Source organism: Macrobrachium nipponense, chromosome 12 (genome assembly GCF_015104395.2).
Source record: "Macrobrachium nipponense isolate FS-2020 chromosome 12, ASM1510439v2, whole genome shotgun sequence".
NCBI classification, from domain to species: domain Eukaryota; kingdom Metazoa; phylum Arthropoda; class Malacostraca; order Decapoda; family Palaemonidae; genus Macrobrachium; species Macrobrachium nipponense.
The window spans coordinates 106298116-106315491 of NC_087205.1; the positions used below are offsets into that span (position 1 = coordinate 106298116).

The 17376-nt window shown below is 44.1% G+C and overlaps 1 protein-coding gene across 2 annotated transcripts in view; it reads right to left on the minus strand.

The window, feature by feature from the left end:
• Positions 1–16466, minus strand: part of LOC135224739 (dihydrolipoyl dehydrogenase, mitochondrial-like) — a 153136-nt gene extending 136670 nt beyond the window's left edge. The window contains exon 1 of one of the 2 annotated variants that reach the window (XM_064264062.1): positions 16311–16466. In XM_064264062.1, the coding sequence (XP_064120132.1) occupies positions 16311–16355 (45 nt within the window). In that variant the 5' untranslated portion in view covers positions 16356–16466. Of the gene's footprint in view, positions 1–16283 lie in introns of both variants that reach the window. The other variant, XM_064264061.1, reaches the window with a different exon arrangement.
• Between the last annotated feature and the right edge of the window lie 910 nt (positions 16467–17376).

Below are 17376 nucleotides of genomic sequence, written 5' to 3' on the forward strand. Positions count from 1 at the left end.
AAAAATTCCCGTGACCGGGAAGGACCGTCAAGAAAAACTCCCTTGTAATACAACGAGGCGGAGGCTGCTTCTGCTCTTTAGGCCTCGCCTGAGGAAGAAAACTCAAAATTAAATAAAAAAGTTTCTTGAATTCTACATCATGACATCCATTCGAGGAAACATCAATATCACACGAATCCGCGTCATCATCATCATCATCGTCAGATCCTAACTTAGAAACTTCCTCTGAAGTAAAATCCTGACGACTAGCTATCTTAGGTCTGACACTAATATCCCTCCCCCCTTCTCCTAAATAAGCGCCCTTTGGCACTGTTACGGGACTAACAGGGGACACGTTGGTAAAGATTCGTTAGGCACCTGCCCGACCGGATCCCCCCTAGGCCTTCGCCCACGACGGGGTTCACAAGCCGGGGTATCTGTCGCACCGTTACCCATGGTGCTGTCGACAGGTACCTGACGAGGAGCTGAAAATGAATCTAAAAGTGTGTTGACATTCTAGTAAAGGCTTCTTGAAAATTCTCTGACAGATTGTTAAACTTAGCAGAAATATCTCTATCTAAGACTAAGCTGTAATTTCTTAAAATTCTGTTTCCAGGTAGTTTTCCATTGCCAAAATCTTCGAATCTACATCAGAAAATAACTTCAATAATTACCGTTGTACAGGGGGCAAAGCATCAATTAATTCGGAGTCGGAGTCGTACGATACCGAAACCGAAGAGCCAGAATCATGAGCGCCCAAGTCAAAGAATTCGTTAGATACAGTTCTAGCAATCGATTTCTTTTGTCCTTAACCGATCTTTACGCTGCAAGATTGTTTGGCGTTTCATATAAGCAGTCATATCCTCGTCAGACCAGGGCTTACATACGTCACAACGAGAAGTCAAGTCACAAACCTGTCCACGACAAGAGCTACAAATATCATGTGGTTCATACTCCCTGCTACTCATCGTGCCTCCCACAAACCGGGCAGTTCCTGATGTTGCTGGCAGAAGGAAGCATCGTAATTTCTTGGTAATCCATTGTGAATTGGAACAGGTCAGTAGTTCCGGGTCGCGCAAAAGTTCGTAATTTAAGATAAGAACCACTACAGAAATCAAAGTTAATTCCACTATTTTGTGATGTAATGCGTGAGTGGTAATTCATATAAAGTCTCATTTAACAAATAATGAAAGCTTTAAAGGCACAAAAATGTTTAAGGAAATTTATAAAGAGCGGCCGTGATGTAAACAACACGGGCGCTCGTTAACAACTGATTTGAGGGAAGGTTTTTCGTATCTGTCAACGACAGTGTTGCCAACTGGCGGACAGAATAGGAGGTAACAGGGTTGCCAATGTGGTAAATTTTGGTGCGGTTTTTGGGGATTTAGGGCTAGATAAATTATATTAAGGTAATGTTTATTAATATCCCATTTTGATTGGTAGACCCGAATAGTTGAAGATCTCCGGGCTCTAGCAATTGCTTTTGAAGCTTTGCTTGAAAAGCCTCTCGCTCTGACTAAGTCTTTCGATAGTCGAAAGGCAGTCAGAGCGAGAGCGGGGAGGTTTTGATGGTACCTCTCGAAATGTTGTGTTTGAGAAGATCTCTCCTGTGTGGAAGAGATCTTGGGAAGTCCACTGTCCATTCCTGTACCTCTGTGAACCAATCTTAGACGGACGGAAAAGGGAGCGATGAGTGTTTAGTCTCGTCCCTCTTGATCCGCCGCAAATTTTCTTAACACCACTCCTAACATTTTGAAGGGGGAAAGGCGTAGGCATCTAGGCCTGACCAGTCCAGCAGCATGGCGTCCACCGCTATCGCTCTCGGTCTTCCACTAAGGAGCAAAAGTTCTCTATCCTTCTGGATAGGTTAGGTGGCGAATAGGTCTATATGTGGGACTGCCCCACAGGGACCACAGAGCTTGACACACCTGAATGTGAAGGGTCCATTCTGTGGGGAGAACTTGGTTTAACCTGCTTAGCCTGTCTGCTCTGATGTTCTTCTCTCCTTTCAACGAATCTTGTGAGAAAGAGTCCACTTTCTTTTTCTTTTGCCCATACAACAGCTCTTTTGTTATATGGAACAGAGAAAGAGAGTGAGTTCCCCCTTGTTTCTTGATATAGGCGAACGCTGTGTGTTGTCCGAAGTTGACCTTGTTACCACTTGACCTAACACCTCTGTCTCGAAGGCTTTTAGAGCTAGAAGAACGGCATAAAGTTCTTTGGAGTTTATATGCCAGTCTAGCTGATCCTTCCTCCATTGGCCTGATACTTCTTTTGTCCCTAGAGTCGTCCCAAAAAAAAAAAAAAAAATTGACCCCCATCCCCTTTCCTCTGAAGGCGTCTGCGAACAAAGATTTAGGTTGTTTGGGTCCGAACTTCTGAGACAAGCCCTCGTTCTTTTCTAAGGGGGACAAAAAATCCCCACCACTTCAGATGATTCTTTACTTCCAGAGGAATACTGAAAGTGTCTGAAAGTTGCCCGTTCTTCCAACTCCAAATTCTTCTTAGGAAGAATTGAAGAGGGCGAAGGTGGAGTCTTCCTAGCGAAATGAACTGTTCTAGTGAGGAAAGGGGTTCCCAGAAGACTTAACCACTCCCTCACCGAACTCCGTTCTTTCTCTAGGAAGCTCGAGATTTTTCTGTAATCCCCGAGCAAAATCCTTCCTGGGACGGAAAAGCCCGAAAACCCGAGAATCCATCCGAATCCCCAAATAGACTAAGTTCTGACTGGGGATCATCTGAGATTTCTCGAGGTTCACGAGTAATCCTAACGTCTTTGCTAGGTTCAAAGTAGACTGTAGGTCCGCTATCGCTCTCGGGTCTTCCACTAAGGAGCAAAAGTTTCTCTATCCTTCTGGATAGGTAGGTGGCGAATAGGTCTATATGTGGACTGCCCCACAGGGACCAAGAGCTTGACACACCTGAATGTGAAGGGTCCATTCTGTGGGGAGAACTTGGTTTAACCTGCTTAGCCTGTCTGCTCTGATGTTCTTCTCTCCTTTCACGAATCTTGTGAGAAGAGTCACTTTCTTTTCTTTTGTTTTCCCAATACAACAGCTCTTTTGTTATATGGAACAGAGAAAGAGAGTGAGTTCCCCCTTGTTTCTTGATATAGGCGAACGCTGTGGTGTTGTCCGAGTTGACCTGTACCACTTGACCTAACACCTCTGTCTCGAAGGCTTTTAGAGCTAGAAGAACGGCATAAAGTTCTTTGGAGTTTATATGCCAGTCTAGCTGATCCTTCCTCCATTGGCCTGATACTTCTTTTGTCCTAGAGTCGCTCCCCATCCCTTCTCTGAAGCGTCTGAGAACAAGATTAGGTTTGGGTTCCGAACTTCTAGAGACAAGCCCTCGTTCTTTTCTAAGGGAAAAATCCACCACTTCAGATGATTCTTTACTTCCAGAGGAATACTGAAAGTGTCTGAAAGTTGCCCGTTCTTCCAACTCCAAATTCTTCTTAGGAAGAATTGTTGATGGGCGAAGGAATGAGTCTTCCTAGCGAAATGAAACTGTTCTAGTGAGGAAAGGGTTCCCAGAAGACTTAACCACTCCCTCACCGAACTCCGTTCTTTCTCTAGGAAGCTCGAGATTTTCTGTAATCCCCGAGCAATCCTTTCCTGGGACGGAAAAGCCCGAAAAACCCCGCCCCCCCGAGAAATCCATTATCCGAATCCCCAAATAGACTAAGTTCTGACTGGGGATCATCTGAGATTTCTCGAGGTTCACGAGTAATCCTAACGTCTTTGCTAGGTTCAAAGTAGACTGTAGGTCCGCTATCGCTCTCGGGTCTTCCACTAAGGAGCAAAAGTTCTCTATCCTTCTGGATAGGTAGGTGGCGAATAGGTCTATATGTGGACTGCCCCACAGGGACCACAGAGCTTGACACACCTGAATGTGAAGGGTCCATTCTGTGGGGAGAACTTGGTTTAACCTGCTTAGCCTGTCTGCTCTGATGTTCTTCTCTCCTTTCACGAATCTTGTGAGAAGATCACTTTCTTTTCTTTTGCCCAATACAACAGCTCTTTTGTTATATGGAACAGAGAAAGAGAGTGAGTTCCCCCTTGTTTTCTTGATATAGGCGAACGCTGTGGTGTTGTCCGAGTTGACCTGTACCACTTGACCTAACACCTCTGTCTCGAAGGCTTTTAGAGCTAGAAGAACGGCATAAAGTTCTTTGGAGTTTATATGCCAGTCTAGCTGATCCTTCCTCCATTGGCCTGATACTTCTTTTGTCCCTAGAGTCGCTCCCCATCCCTTCTCTGAAGCGTCTGAGAACAAGATTAGGTTTGGGTTCCGAACTTCTAGAGACAAGCCCTCTTCTTCTAAGGGAAAAATCCACCACTTCAGATGATTCTTTACTTCCAGAGGAATACTGAAAGTGTCTGAAAGTTGCCCGTTCTTCCAACTCCAAATTCTTCTTAGGAAGAATTGAAGAGGGCGAAGGTGGAGTCTTCCTAGCGAAATGAACTGTTCTAGTGAGGAAAGGGTTCCCAGAAGACTTAACCACTCCCTCACCGAACTCCGTTCTTTCTCTAGGAAGCTCGAGATTTTCTGTAATCCCCGAGCAATCCTTTCCTGGGACGGAAAAGCCCGAAAACCCCGAGAATCCATCCGAATCCCCAAATAGACTAAGTTTCTGACTGGGGATCATCTGAGATTTCTCGAGGTTCACGAGTAATCCTAACGTCTTTGCTAGGTTCAAAGTAGACTGTAGGTCCTCCAAACACAGTTTCTCCGACTTGGCCCGGATTAGCCAATCGTCGAGATACATTGAGATGTTTATCCCTTCTAAATGAAGCCATTTGGCCACGTTCCGCATCAGATACGTGATACCTGAGGGCGGTCGATAGGCCGAAGCACAAGGCCCTGAATTGGAAGATTTGTCCTTGTACAACAAATCTTAGATATTTTCTTGACGATGGGTGTGAATCAGGAACATGAAAGTAAGCATCCTGAAGGTCCAGGGATACCATCCAATCTCCCTGACGTAGGGAAGACAGAACTGAAGCTGAAGTCTCCATGGAGAACTTCTTTTTCTCCACGTACCTGTTCAGGACGCTTACATCTAGGACGGGTCTCCATCCCCCCGAAGCCTTTGGAACCAAGAAAAGGCGGTTGTAAAACCCCGGGGAGAAAGGATCTTGCACTAGCTCTATTGCATTCTTGTCCCTCATCGACACCACCGTCTGAAGGAGAGTCTCGTTCAGTCCAGGTCCTTGTAACTCGTCGACAAATCCTTCGGAGATGTTGCCAAAGGAGGTCTGTCTACGAAGGGAATGATGTACCCCTTCTGTAGGACAGACAGAGTCCAGGATCTGCTTCTCTTACGGACCAGGCATCCAGAAAGTATTGAAGTCTGGCCCCTACCTGTGCTTGGAGGACATGGCTGCTATTTGCTCTTTTTAAAAGAGCGGAAGGAAGACCTCCCTCGCTTGTCGAAGGGTCTTCTCTTCGAAGTTGATCGAGTTGAAGGGGCTCCACGAAAGGGCACCACTAGAGTCCGAGCCACCTTCTTCTGAGTCGTAACTGCAAGGTCTACTTTTCTTTGTAGATTGTACAAGAAGGTCCTGCGTAGCCTTTTCCGACAAGGATCTCGAAACATCCTTCACTAAAGATGAAGGAAACAGATGTTCTGACAGAGGTTGCGAATAATAGAGCGGACCTCTGAGAAGGAGAAACTCCTTTCGTCAGAAAGGAAACTGTAAAGAGATCTTTTCTTTAACATTCCAGATCAAAAAGAGCCGCCAACTCACCAGAACCATCTTGCACAGCCTTATCCATGCAAGATAGGACACTGTGCAAAGTTTTCTGGATCCAGAAAATCTGGCTCACTCGTCTTCTTAGCCAGCACCCCACGAGACCATCCAAGAAGTTGAACACCTCTAAGACGTGAAAAAATTCCCTTAAGGTGCTGATCTAATTCCGACATACTCCAGGACGCCTTTGCTGAATTGAGAGACTGTCTTCTCACAGACTCTACAAGACTCGAGAAATCTGAATCTGCAGACGAGGGGAGCATTAATCCATCGCCTCTTCTGTCTTATACCAAATGCCTCTTTTCCCCGTCAGCTTGGAGGAGGAGAGCAATAAAACAGTTCTCAAAGTTTCCTTTTTAGATAAAAGCCACGAATCTAAAGACTGGAGGCGGTTCTTCATTGAGATCGCCGGTTTCATCTTTAAGAAAGCCGAGGATTTCGGGGTTTTTGTGCTCGAAAACAGAGATCTCGGCGAAGGAGGAGCTGCAGGACTAAGAGAATCCGCAAACTCCTCAAGAAGTAACGAGGCTAAAACTTTATAATTGGAAAGTCCCTCATTAGTTGAACTTCTTCCTCAGAAATCTCTTCAATAGTTCAAGGTTAGAAGGAGATCGCTCTTTCCTGAACGATTCTCTATCAAGAGAAGCCGCTCTAGAGAAATGTTTTCTAGTAGGTGAAGGAACTACTAACCAATAACCGTCCCCCATAACCTTAGTAGAGGCCTCACGTCTAGAAGAAGCCTCGCGTCTGGGAGGCGTCACGCTTCTGGCTGGCGTCTTGCGACTTGCAGCGTCCTCGCGTTTACCTGGCGCCTCTCTCCTGGGAGGCGTCACGCCTCTGGTTGACGTCACGCGCCTTGGAGCGTCCTCGCGCTTGCCTCGCGCCTCTCTCCTGAGAGGCGTCACGCTTCTAGTTGACGTCTCGCGCCGTCGAAGTCGTCCTGGTGCTTGCCTAGCGCCTCGCTCCTGGGAGGCGTCATGCTTCTGGCTGGCGTCAACCGCTTTGGAGCGTCCTCGCGCTTGCCTGGCGACTCTCTCCTGAGAGGCGTCACGCTTCTTGTTGACGTCTCGCGCCTCGTAGCGTCCTGGCGCTTGCCTGGCGCCTCGCTCCTGGGAGGCGTCCTGCTTCTGGTTGGCGTCACGCGCCTATCTCGAAGCTCGCGTCTTCTTGGCGCCTCGATACACACTGGCGTCGTCGCGTCTAGTTGACGTCTCGCGCTTGCGGAATGCTCGAACGCGCCTGACTGGCGACTCGCGTCTGTAAAGCGCTTCGCGCCTGGCTGGCGCTTCAAGCCTGGCTGACGTTTCACGTCTAGAAACTCGACGCTCTTGTCTGGCGTTTCGTGCCTGGAAGGCTCTACGCGTTTCGTTGGCGTCTTGCGTTTGACAGGAGAACGGATCCTGCTCGGCCTATGCAAGGCTGATGAATCCGATTCCAAATCAGAGGAAGACAAATTACTATGGCGAGTCTGAACCCTCGATAGCCTAGACTTCTTAATAGGCAGGAAATCGTCTTTTCCTTCTGGGAGGTCTTTTGACAGAACTCCCACAAGAGAAGTGATGGAATCCTGCATAGTGCGAAGGATTCTTTTAGTCTCTTCATTATTGTCTACCCTCGGTTGTTTGATTACTGAATGGTCCTCCTCTTGAAAACGCTCAGGACTTTTAGTAATCCTGGGTTCATCCAAACGTCTTTTCAGGAGGCGAGAAAGATCCGCCGATCTCCAACCTCTTTTAGGTGAAGAATTCTCCGAGGAGGAGAAACACTCACGCAGAACGCTTTTTCTGTAGCGTTCTCTGGCATTCTGTGGCGATACAGAAAATGCCGAAGGGACGTCTGACTGTTGGGGATCCTCCACTCCTTACGGCTTTCGACATTCCTTCTCCTCTGGGCTTGGGAGCTTGAAAGAGGTCTAGGCCTGGGAGCGTTGTGGAGACAATCAAACGCCCCCTCCACTGCACTGGGGACACTTAAATCACTATCCACAGCACTATAATCACACTGCTTACCTTCAAAGGCCGCCATTTTGGTTTCCATTTTCCGAAGGGCGGCTTTAAGATTCGCAATCTCAGATGCCGAATCTGTGTGTTCTAATAAAGGAGCAGGTACATTAGATGGGGCAGTAAAAGGAAAAGAGGGTATAATATTACTGATAACCCCGCTAGATACAGAACTAGACAAAGGTTTGGAAGAAGACCTCCTCACCCTGTCTCTTTCTAACTTCTTCAAGTATGAGGTTAGAGATTTCCATTCTTCCGCACTCAAATCCTTGCATTCATTACAAGTATTACCAAAAGAACATTCATACATCCTGCATTTCTTGCAAATAGTATGAGGATCAAGCGATGCCTTCGGCATCCTAACTTTACAACCCACATTCACACACATTCTCACCACATTTCCAGAATCAGACATCATGTTGAACAATCCAAATCAAATTCCAAAAACGGTCCACAATCGCGTATGCCAGTACAATCAATGCAAATACGTCACAGAGAAGTCCAAACGAAGATCAATTGCGATGCAAAATACGAATCCAGCCGGAGATACCCACAACGATGTTGCCAGTATGGCCGACAGAAAAAATATGATAGAACATGGGAATGGTTCCTAGTCCTGCCACCCAGCGGCAGGTAAGTAGATCACCTGACCTACAGGTAGCGTGTGCGCGAAATTCGAATTTCTGTCGGACGACGGAGTCAAATAGCTAAGTATATATCTGACAGGTAAGTTAAATGTATAAAACCGCAATTTCGGTCACAGAGGTATTGGAAGAGGACAGCTTCTTCGACCTGCACCAGTTTCTGAAAACTTCCCACTTCGATTGGTACACTCGCCTAGTAGATGATCTGCGGGCTCTGGCAATTGCGCTTGCCGCCTTGCGAGAAAACCCTCTCGCTCTGACAAGTCTTTCGATAGTCGAAAGGCAGTCAGAGCAAGAGCGGGTAGATTTTGATGGTACCTCTCGAAGTGGGGTTGTTTGAGCAGATCTATCCTGTTTGGAAGAGATCTGGGGAAGTCCACTGTCCACTCCATTACCTCCGTGAACCAAATTCGGGATGGCCAATATGGGGCTATCAGAGTCATCTTGGTTCCCTTCGAGGCCACAAACTTTCTGACATTTCCCCCAGTATCTTGAATGGGGGAAAAGCGTACACATCTAGCCCTGACTAGTCCAGGAGAAGGGCGTCTATTGCATAAGCCCTGGGATCTTCTACTAGGGCGCAAAATGTGTCTATCCTTTTGGAGAGAAACGTGGCGAATAGATCTACCTGAGGTTTCCCCCAAAGATACCAAAGGCTCTGACAGACTTCCGAGTGGAGGGTCCATTCTGTAGGAAGGACCTGGAACTTCCTGCTCAGTCTGTCCGCTCTCACGTTCCTCTCCCCTTGGACAAATCTTGTTAGGAGAACTACGTTCCTTTGATTCGCCCAAATCAGCAGATCTCTTGCTAGTTCGTATAGGGCGAGAGAGTGAGTTTCTCCTTGTTTTTTGACATAAGCAAGAGCGGTTGTATTGTCAGAGTTTATCTGTACCACTTTGTCTCTGACTATGTGCTCGAAGCTCTTTAGCGCAAGGTGAATTGCTAATAGCTCCTTGCAATTTATGTGCCATGACACCTGTTCTTCCGACCAGGTGCCTGACACTTCTTTGGATCCTAAGGTCGCACCCCAACCTGTCTCCGACGCGTCTGAGAACAACGTCAGGTTTGGGTTCCGTACTTCCAAGGATACTCCTTTGTTCTCTTCTAAGGGGGTCAACCACCACCTTAATTGATCTTTTATTTCCGAAGAGATTGGAAACGTGTTCGAGAGCTGTCCTGTCTTCCAACTCCAACTCCTTCTCAGGAAGAACTGAAGCGGACGGAGATGTAGTCTTCCTAGAGGAAAGAACTGTTCGAGCGAGGAAAGGGTCCCCAGAAGGCTCAACCATTCCCTCGCTGAAGTGCTCTCTTTCTCTAAGAAGTTCAATACTGTGTAACAGCCTTTCCTTATTCTCTCTTGAGAAGGAAATACTCGAAAACCCCGAGAATCCATCTGAATCCCCAGACAGACTACGTTCTAGCTGGGGACCATCTGAGATTTCTTGAGGTTCACGATCAATCCTAATACTTTCGTCAATTCCAGGATTGTTGACAGATCCTCCAAACACTGCTTTCGAGACCTGGCCCTGATGAGCCAGTCGTCCAGGTATAGGGAGACGTTTATCCCTTTCATGTGTAGGTGTCTTGACACATTTTTCATCAAGTCTGTAAAGACTTGGGGAGCCGTAGATAGGCCGAAACACAGGGCCCTGAACTGATAGATCCTTCCCTCGAACATGAAACGAAGGTACTTCCTCGACAAATGGTGAATCGGGACGTGGAAATATGTGTCTTGAAGATCTAGGGACGCCATCCAATCTCCTTGACGGAGTGCTGCAAGTACTGAAGCAGACGTTTCCGTGCTGAACTTCTGTTGTTTTACGAATTTGTTCAGCGAACTTACATCCAGTACTCCATCCCCCCCGAGGCTTTCGCTACGAGAAACAAGCGATTGTAAAACCCCGGGGAGCTGTGATCCAGTACCAGTTCTATTGCTCTTTTGTCCCACATCTGTTCCACCATTTGACGAAGAGTATCCATCAGAACAGGGTCCCTGTATCTGGCGGACAGTTCCCTCGGTGATGTTGTCAAGGGGGGCCTGTCCTTGAATGGGATATAATAACCCTTCCTGATTATTGACATCGACCAAGGATCGGATTCTATGTCTTCCCATGCTCCCACAAAGAACTGTAACCTGGCTCCTACAGGTGTCTGGAGGAAAGATTTCTCATTTTCCCTTCTTAAAGGGACGGAAGGAAGATCTTCCCCTTCTCTGTTGTCTTCCTTCTGGCGATGGATCTAGCCTGAGGGCCTCCTCGAAAGGGCTGCTGTTGCTGAGCTGGCCTAGTGGCTTTCTTTTCCTCACTGGCCACAGGTCTATTCTTCCTTGAGGATTGTCTGAGAAGATCTTGAGTGGCCTTCTCAGTTAGTGAATGAGCAATGTCTCTCACCAACTGAGAAGGAAATAAATGTTCTGAGAGAGGCGCAAACAATAAAGCGGATCTCTGCGAAGGAGAGACGGCCTTAGTGAGAAAAGCACTGTGAACCGCCCTCTTCTTTAGTATTCCCGCACCAAAGAGGGAGCATACTTCCGCCGATCCATCTTGAACAGCCTTATCAATGCATGTAAGGATGCTATGTAAGGTTTCTGGATTTAGTTGTTCCTTTTTATGGGACTTCTTAGCAAGAATCCCAAGGGACCAATCCAGGAAGTTAAATACTTCTAAAGTGTGGAAAAGTCCCTTGAGGAGATGGTCCATTTCCGAAAGACCCCATGTTGCTTTAGCCGAATTTAAGGCGTGTCTCCTCGAGGAGTCTACGAGACTCGAGAAGTCTGACTCAGCTGAAACGGGCAGAGACAATCCCATATTCTCTCCCGTTTCGTACCATATGCCTCTTCTACCCGTTAGTTTAGCAGGAGGCATGCAAAAGACTGTCCTTCCTAACTCCTTCTTTGTCTTGATCCAGGAGTCAAGAGATTGTAGGGCCCTCTTCATGGATATGGCCGGCTTCATTTTCAGGAAGGATGAAGACTTGTGCGCTTTCGTGCTTAAAAAAAGAGAGCGCGGAGAAGGAGGAGCGGCTGGAGTCAAGGCATCTCCATACTCCTCTAAGAGAAGAGAAGAAAGAACTTTATAATATTAAAGTCCTTCTTTGTTAGTGATTTCGTCCTCTGAGACGTCTTCTAAATTAATAGGCTCGGAAGGAGAAGGCTCCCTTCTCTCGTCTATCTCCTCCCTTGATCTCTTCCTTTCCAAAGAAGAAGCACTTCTAATAGGAGAGGGACTAAGAGTAACTCTCTCTACGTCTATCATTAGGAGAGTCATGAATAATAGTTCTACACCTGGAAGACTCCTGTCGGATATCAGGCTCTTCATGTGGAGAATGCGCCTGGTATTTAGCAGGAGTATCTCGCTCAGAATACTCCTGGGGCCTGGCAAGTATATTGCGCTTAGCAGGCGCTCTACTCCTATCAGGAGCTCCCTCTTCTCCAGTTGGATCTTGTTGCTTGGTTGAAGTTCCAGTCCTTGAACGATCTACAGGAAACTCAGGCTCTTTGCGCCTACTTAGTGCCTGGCTCCTAGCTGGCGCCAGACGCTTGGCAGGAGTTACTTCCTTTTCCCCTTCTCTCCTGTCTAATGCTCAGCTTCCCCCAGAGATGGTCGCCTGTGCGACACCTCCCCTGGAAGGCTCGTTGCGCCTGACAGGAGATCGGTATTTGGATCTCTTAATCGGAAGCCTATCATCCTTCTTACGAGTAGGCTCTTTAGAAAGTACTCCTACCAAAGACGCTAATTGCTCCTGCATATTCATCAAAATTTTCCTGGTCAAGGACTCATTCGAATCAGGAGAGGGAGATCTGGAAGGCGCTCGAGGATCTCTTACAGTCCAAGGATCTAACTCCTTTCTAGCCTTCTTTATTACCGAAGGCGCATCTTCTTCAGAGAAGCGCTTGGGGCTAGAATTGAGCTCAGGTTCTTTTCAATTCCTCTTCAGCGGACAGGAAAGCTTCGACTCCTTCCATCCTCTTCTCGGAGAAAGCGAACTAGATGACGAAAAGCACTCTCGTAGGACGCTTTTCCTATAGCTGTCCCTGGCAGTCTGAGATGTAATAGATTCTGCCGAAGGGACGCCTGATCGTTGGGGATTCTCCACAACCTCCGTAAGGCTTTCGACTTTCCTTCTCCTCTGGGCCAGGGAGCTTGGAAGCGGTCTAGGCCTGGGAGCGTCGCAGAGACGACCAGACGCCCCCTCCACCACACTGGGGACACTAAAATCACTTGAGAAACCACATTCACTTCTCTTACCTTCCAATGCTGCCATTTTTTCCTGCATTTCCTGAAGGGAAGCTCTGAGTTCCGCCATTTCTGAGGCAGAGTCAGAGGGGTTAACAACTTGTGAACGGGCTGAAATAGAATGGGCATAGTTATCAGAAGAAGAAGCTACAGAACTAGATAGAAGTTCACGAGATCTAGACATTTTCCGGCTTTTGTAAACCGCCTTCCTCTCTCTATCTTTCTCTAACTTCTTCAAGTAAGAAGTTAGATTCTTCCATTCTTGCGCACTCAAGTTTCTCACAATCGTTACATGCATTCTCAATCGAGCATTCAACCATTCTACAACCACTGCATGCAGTGTGAGGATCTACCGAAGCTTTCGGAATCCTCACCTTACAGCCCTCATTCACACACACTCTGAAACTAACACTACAGTTAGACATATTCACGAAAATCCAAAGCCAAGTCCAAAAAACAGTCCACGATAGCGAATGCCAAACAACGATGCAAGTATGTCACCAAAAATCAGTCGAAAGATGATCAAAAGCGTTGTGAAAAAAGAATTCCAGTCAGGAGGAAGTAACAACAATGTTGATACTACCGGCAACAGAGAGAATCTGATTAGAAAACAGGAATGGTTCCTAGTCCTGCCACCCAGAGCAGGGCGGTAGATCACCTGACCTACCTGTAGCGAGTGCCGCGAAATTTGAATTTCTGTCGGGGACGACGGAGTCGATAGCTATGTATATATCTGACAGGTAAGTTGAATGTATGAAAAATAAAGTTGCTCGTTTCTTGGTATAACCAGCTGTGATTACTCTGCACAATGTCCCTCAAAAAATGCTTGTCAAAACAAATGGCAACTCTTAATTCTCTGACATACAGCATGCACAATTACTATACAAGTACATAAACTATTCTTAAGTAAGAATAAATATAAACATCCATGCATACAAGATGTATGCTGAATAGAACCTATCATGCAAACTAATGTCAATTAAATATGAAAATTACTTTGCCTATAATAGCTTTCACTAAAACCATCATGAATTCATGAAAGGATTAAAATTTAATTATTGGCACAAACTGTCTACACCTTAGGTAGGCTACTGTCACCAGTATTTCAACATTTTTCTTCGAACTAATTTAACTGTTTACCATTATTCGTCTAAAAACTGGAAGTTAAAACTGACTCACCTCAAATAAATCTTTATCAAACATTTGAATACCATTTATGACATATCAGGAAATTTTTTTTAGTAAGGCTAGTATGTATAACTAGAAAAGGATGACAAGGCTATGACGCTTGTTACCCAGGTACAATGACCTGATGACCTTTGTCAAAGGTACTCTTATCCATACAAAAGATAAAAATTTTACTTGTAAGAATGAATATTGTATGAAATTCATTAAACTGGTACCTAGTGAATCACTTGATCTCTTAAGTTGCACAATTGAAAGCATAGTAACTGAACTTGTACAAACTTCTAATATGAAATATAAGCACATTTCGTGACAATATGAAATACTGTAAGCATATTTCATGACATTTTAACAATGTATAATTTTTTATTTATTTTTTTATTTGCAAAACTATATTCCTGCTATTACCTAGTATAGCCCTACATGATCTCATTCGCATACATACATACACACCTAGAAAAGTCACATTCCAACAACTAGAACTTTGAACAAGGATCACTGTTGCATTCCCTAACCTAGCAACTGTACTTCCCTTCAATTTGTCATAACCACTAACCATGTTTCTGTTTACTTAACTGTATTCATATGAATTTACCATCTTTAAATGCTCTTTACTTTCTGTTGGAATTGTGTCCAATACAGTACTAGGCTAATTTAAAAAATTATGAGTGTTGTTGTCCATCAATGATCAGTGCTGAGCCCACTGTTGTTCATTATTATTATTATGTATTACTATTTCTGTATTATTATTGTTATTATTACGGGCAGGCCCCTGTTAATAGCAAAGGTTCCGTTCGTGGACAAGTGCCACTGACCGAAAAATCACAGTAACTATGGTGACAAATGGTGTTTATGACGGCGCAAGCACTGACTGGCAAAATAAACTACTTAACAACCCTGTTAACTGATTACTGGTTTCCCCTTTATTCCCATTGTTTTTTTTCAATCTCTTCTTCTGTAAGCAGATAAAATGCTCATTTTTTCATTGTTTTCAATGATTCAATAAATATTTAGGGTAAAACATCACGGACGACCAACCCTCATCACGCTGGACGGGTCTTATTCACTCGATATTTAATTGGTGAAACAAGAATACAATTACAACTCCAAGCATACCATTCAAAAGATTGAAGTTTTGTTAACATAATGTGATATATGAAAGTCCCATACGAACTAAAATAAGCATGTGACGCTCTTCGTAAAATATGTTTTCAAGGCAGCTTTGAAATCCAATATGGCGGATGGAAGGGTCTGGTCACTGATGGACACCATCTTTCCCCAGCCTTCCCAGCACTCATTTGAACAATGTTAGTGTATATATGTGACGTTTATTGATCTTACTCAAGATTGCAGTTGTAATCAGCACAATAAAACAACATTTTGTTGCCTATATTAGTGAAAGTATGAAACTTGTTATTCCCGGGGTCATGGTTTGAATTGAATTCATTTTTACCTTGTAATCGGTGGTTTTTATCCTTACTGCCATCACAACTGAAACTCCACAGTGCTTATTTGATTGTTATTATACATATTTTGGTCTCAATTCACTCCACATTGCACTTTAAACAAGTTGCTGTTCCTGGTTCCTAAGTGTGCACGCCACAAACACAGTTACAAACAGCAGACGACGAAACTGCAAAGTTTTATTCCCTAAATTGTTTAATTTACTTGTTATTTAGTTCAACTTTACTGTGTTATTTAGACATTTTAATTTAATTCATGTATATTATCCCTTTTTTGCAACCAAAATACCCCGAAAAATTACAGATATTTCTATAGTAGATACAATCCAATGTTTCTAACCTTGTCGTACATCTGGCTGCCAAAAACCATAGAGGAACAGACTACGGATAAGTGGATTTTATAATTTTTTTTTTTTTTTTGCTAGCACTTTTCATTGATTTAAATCTATATTAGTATTTTGATTTACTTTAATAACTGTATGCCAGAAATAACCTAACCTAACCTAACCTAGTAGAACATGTTGCCTGACCGGGGGGGTCGTGCCCCCCCTTAAAGGAAGGTAACCTTAGAAATGTAACATATACCTAGGTTAGGATCGTAACCTAACCTAACCTAGTATAACATGTTGACTGACCGGGGGGCTCCGCCCCCTGTGGCCCCCCTTAAAGGAAGGTAATCTTAGAAGTGTAACATATAAGTTAGGATCGTAACCTAACCTAACCTAGTAGAACAAGTTGCCTGACCGGGGGGGCCGTACCCCCCCTTAAAGGAAGGTAATAGGCTAAGTACTCTATTGACGTTAATAATCATAGAAAAATGTCATGTTCAATGCGACCCAAAAAGATATAAGGCGAGGTGCTAAGTACATCAATCGATTAACCAATTGTCAAAGTAGATTACCTAGGTACCTAATCCAAAGGTAACCATGGAAAGAGTTAAAGCACCGGCCTACCATTTGCACTCCACGTACCTAACCGTATTTTCAAACAGTGTCTGATTATTACTACAAAGATCTATTACCTCCAGGATATTCATAAAGTCCGTTACCTTTGCAGCGTGAGATAATCGGGTCCACACAGTTGTTTGCATCATTTTGCCGTCTTTCCGTCAGTCAGCTGTTTCGTCGTCGGTCGCCTTCGCCAAGTCCTAAACTGAGACCGCCGTCATCATCCATCATGCAATCATAATATTAGCGTTATAAAACTACATTCTTGACTTTATTCTATCTTAATCGTCTATAGAAATGTATTTAAAAATATTATATTCTAGATGAAAATTCGTAAATCCCTTTAAATGGCCAAATGGGGAAAGTGAGGTAAGTGCCTAAGGGTTCTTATGTAACGTAGTCTCGGTAAAATTGAATCATGAGTTCTTTGATAATAATAGGCATTTTCTTAGTTGAAGGATTATTTTGCTTCCTTGCCGGGCACCTATATACATGACGCGCTTTTTGCAGATATAAAACTAAATAAATAAAAGACTCGAATATCAAGAGAATAGTACTTACAAATTATTTAGCCCTGGGGTGTTTTCAATGTATCTGTTATCTTGAAATGCTATAAATACATGAGCATTTATTTTAAGTAGTGTTTAGAATGTTTTATTTCATATTCGGCGTGATGATATAGAACTTTTCAGAATTTATAATCTTTCTATCAAGACATTCCAAACACGTGATAAATAATAATTCATTTGGTGGTCATATGTAATGTTACCTAAATACTGAACACAATTCAGTAATTTTCTCTTAGCTCTCGATTTACTTTTACGTATATGTCATATGATTGTCACATTAAGAATAAGCTGATGACAACAAATATAAATTTATTAATTAATTAATTAACACAAATCACATTGAAATGTAATTAACCCGTATACAAAGTCAATATATTTTGCTGGCTTTATTCAGTTCCATTGTTTCTTGACATTTTCGAGATGGCCTCAGCTTCAGAAACATTGAGAAAATCAGCCTCCTCGTAAACAAACTACTTACATTTATATTACCTTAATTACATAAGGATACTATTGTTGTGGTGGTATTGTGTTATGAAGTCTTTTTCTTTTTGTGGTTTTGGTTTGTATTTGGTTAATTTGTCATATGGGGATACCCTTT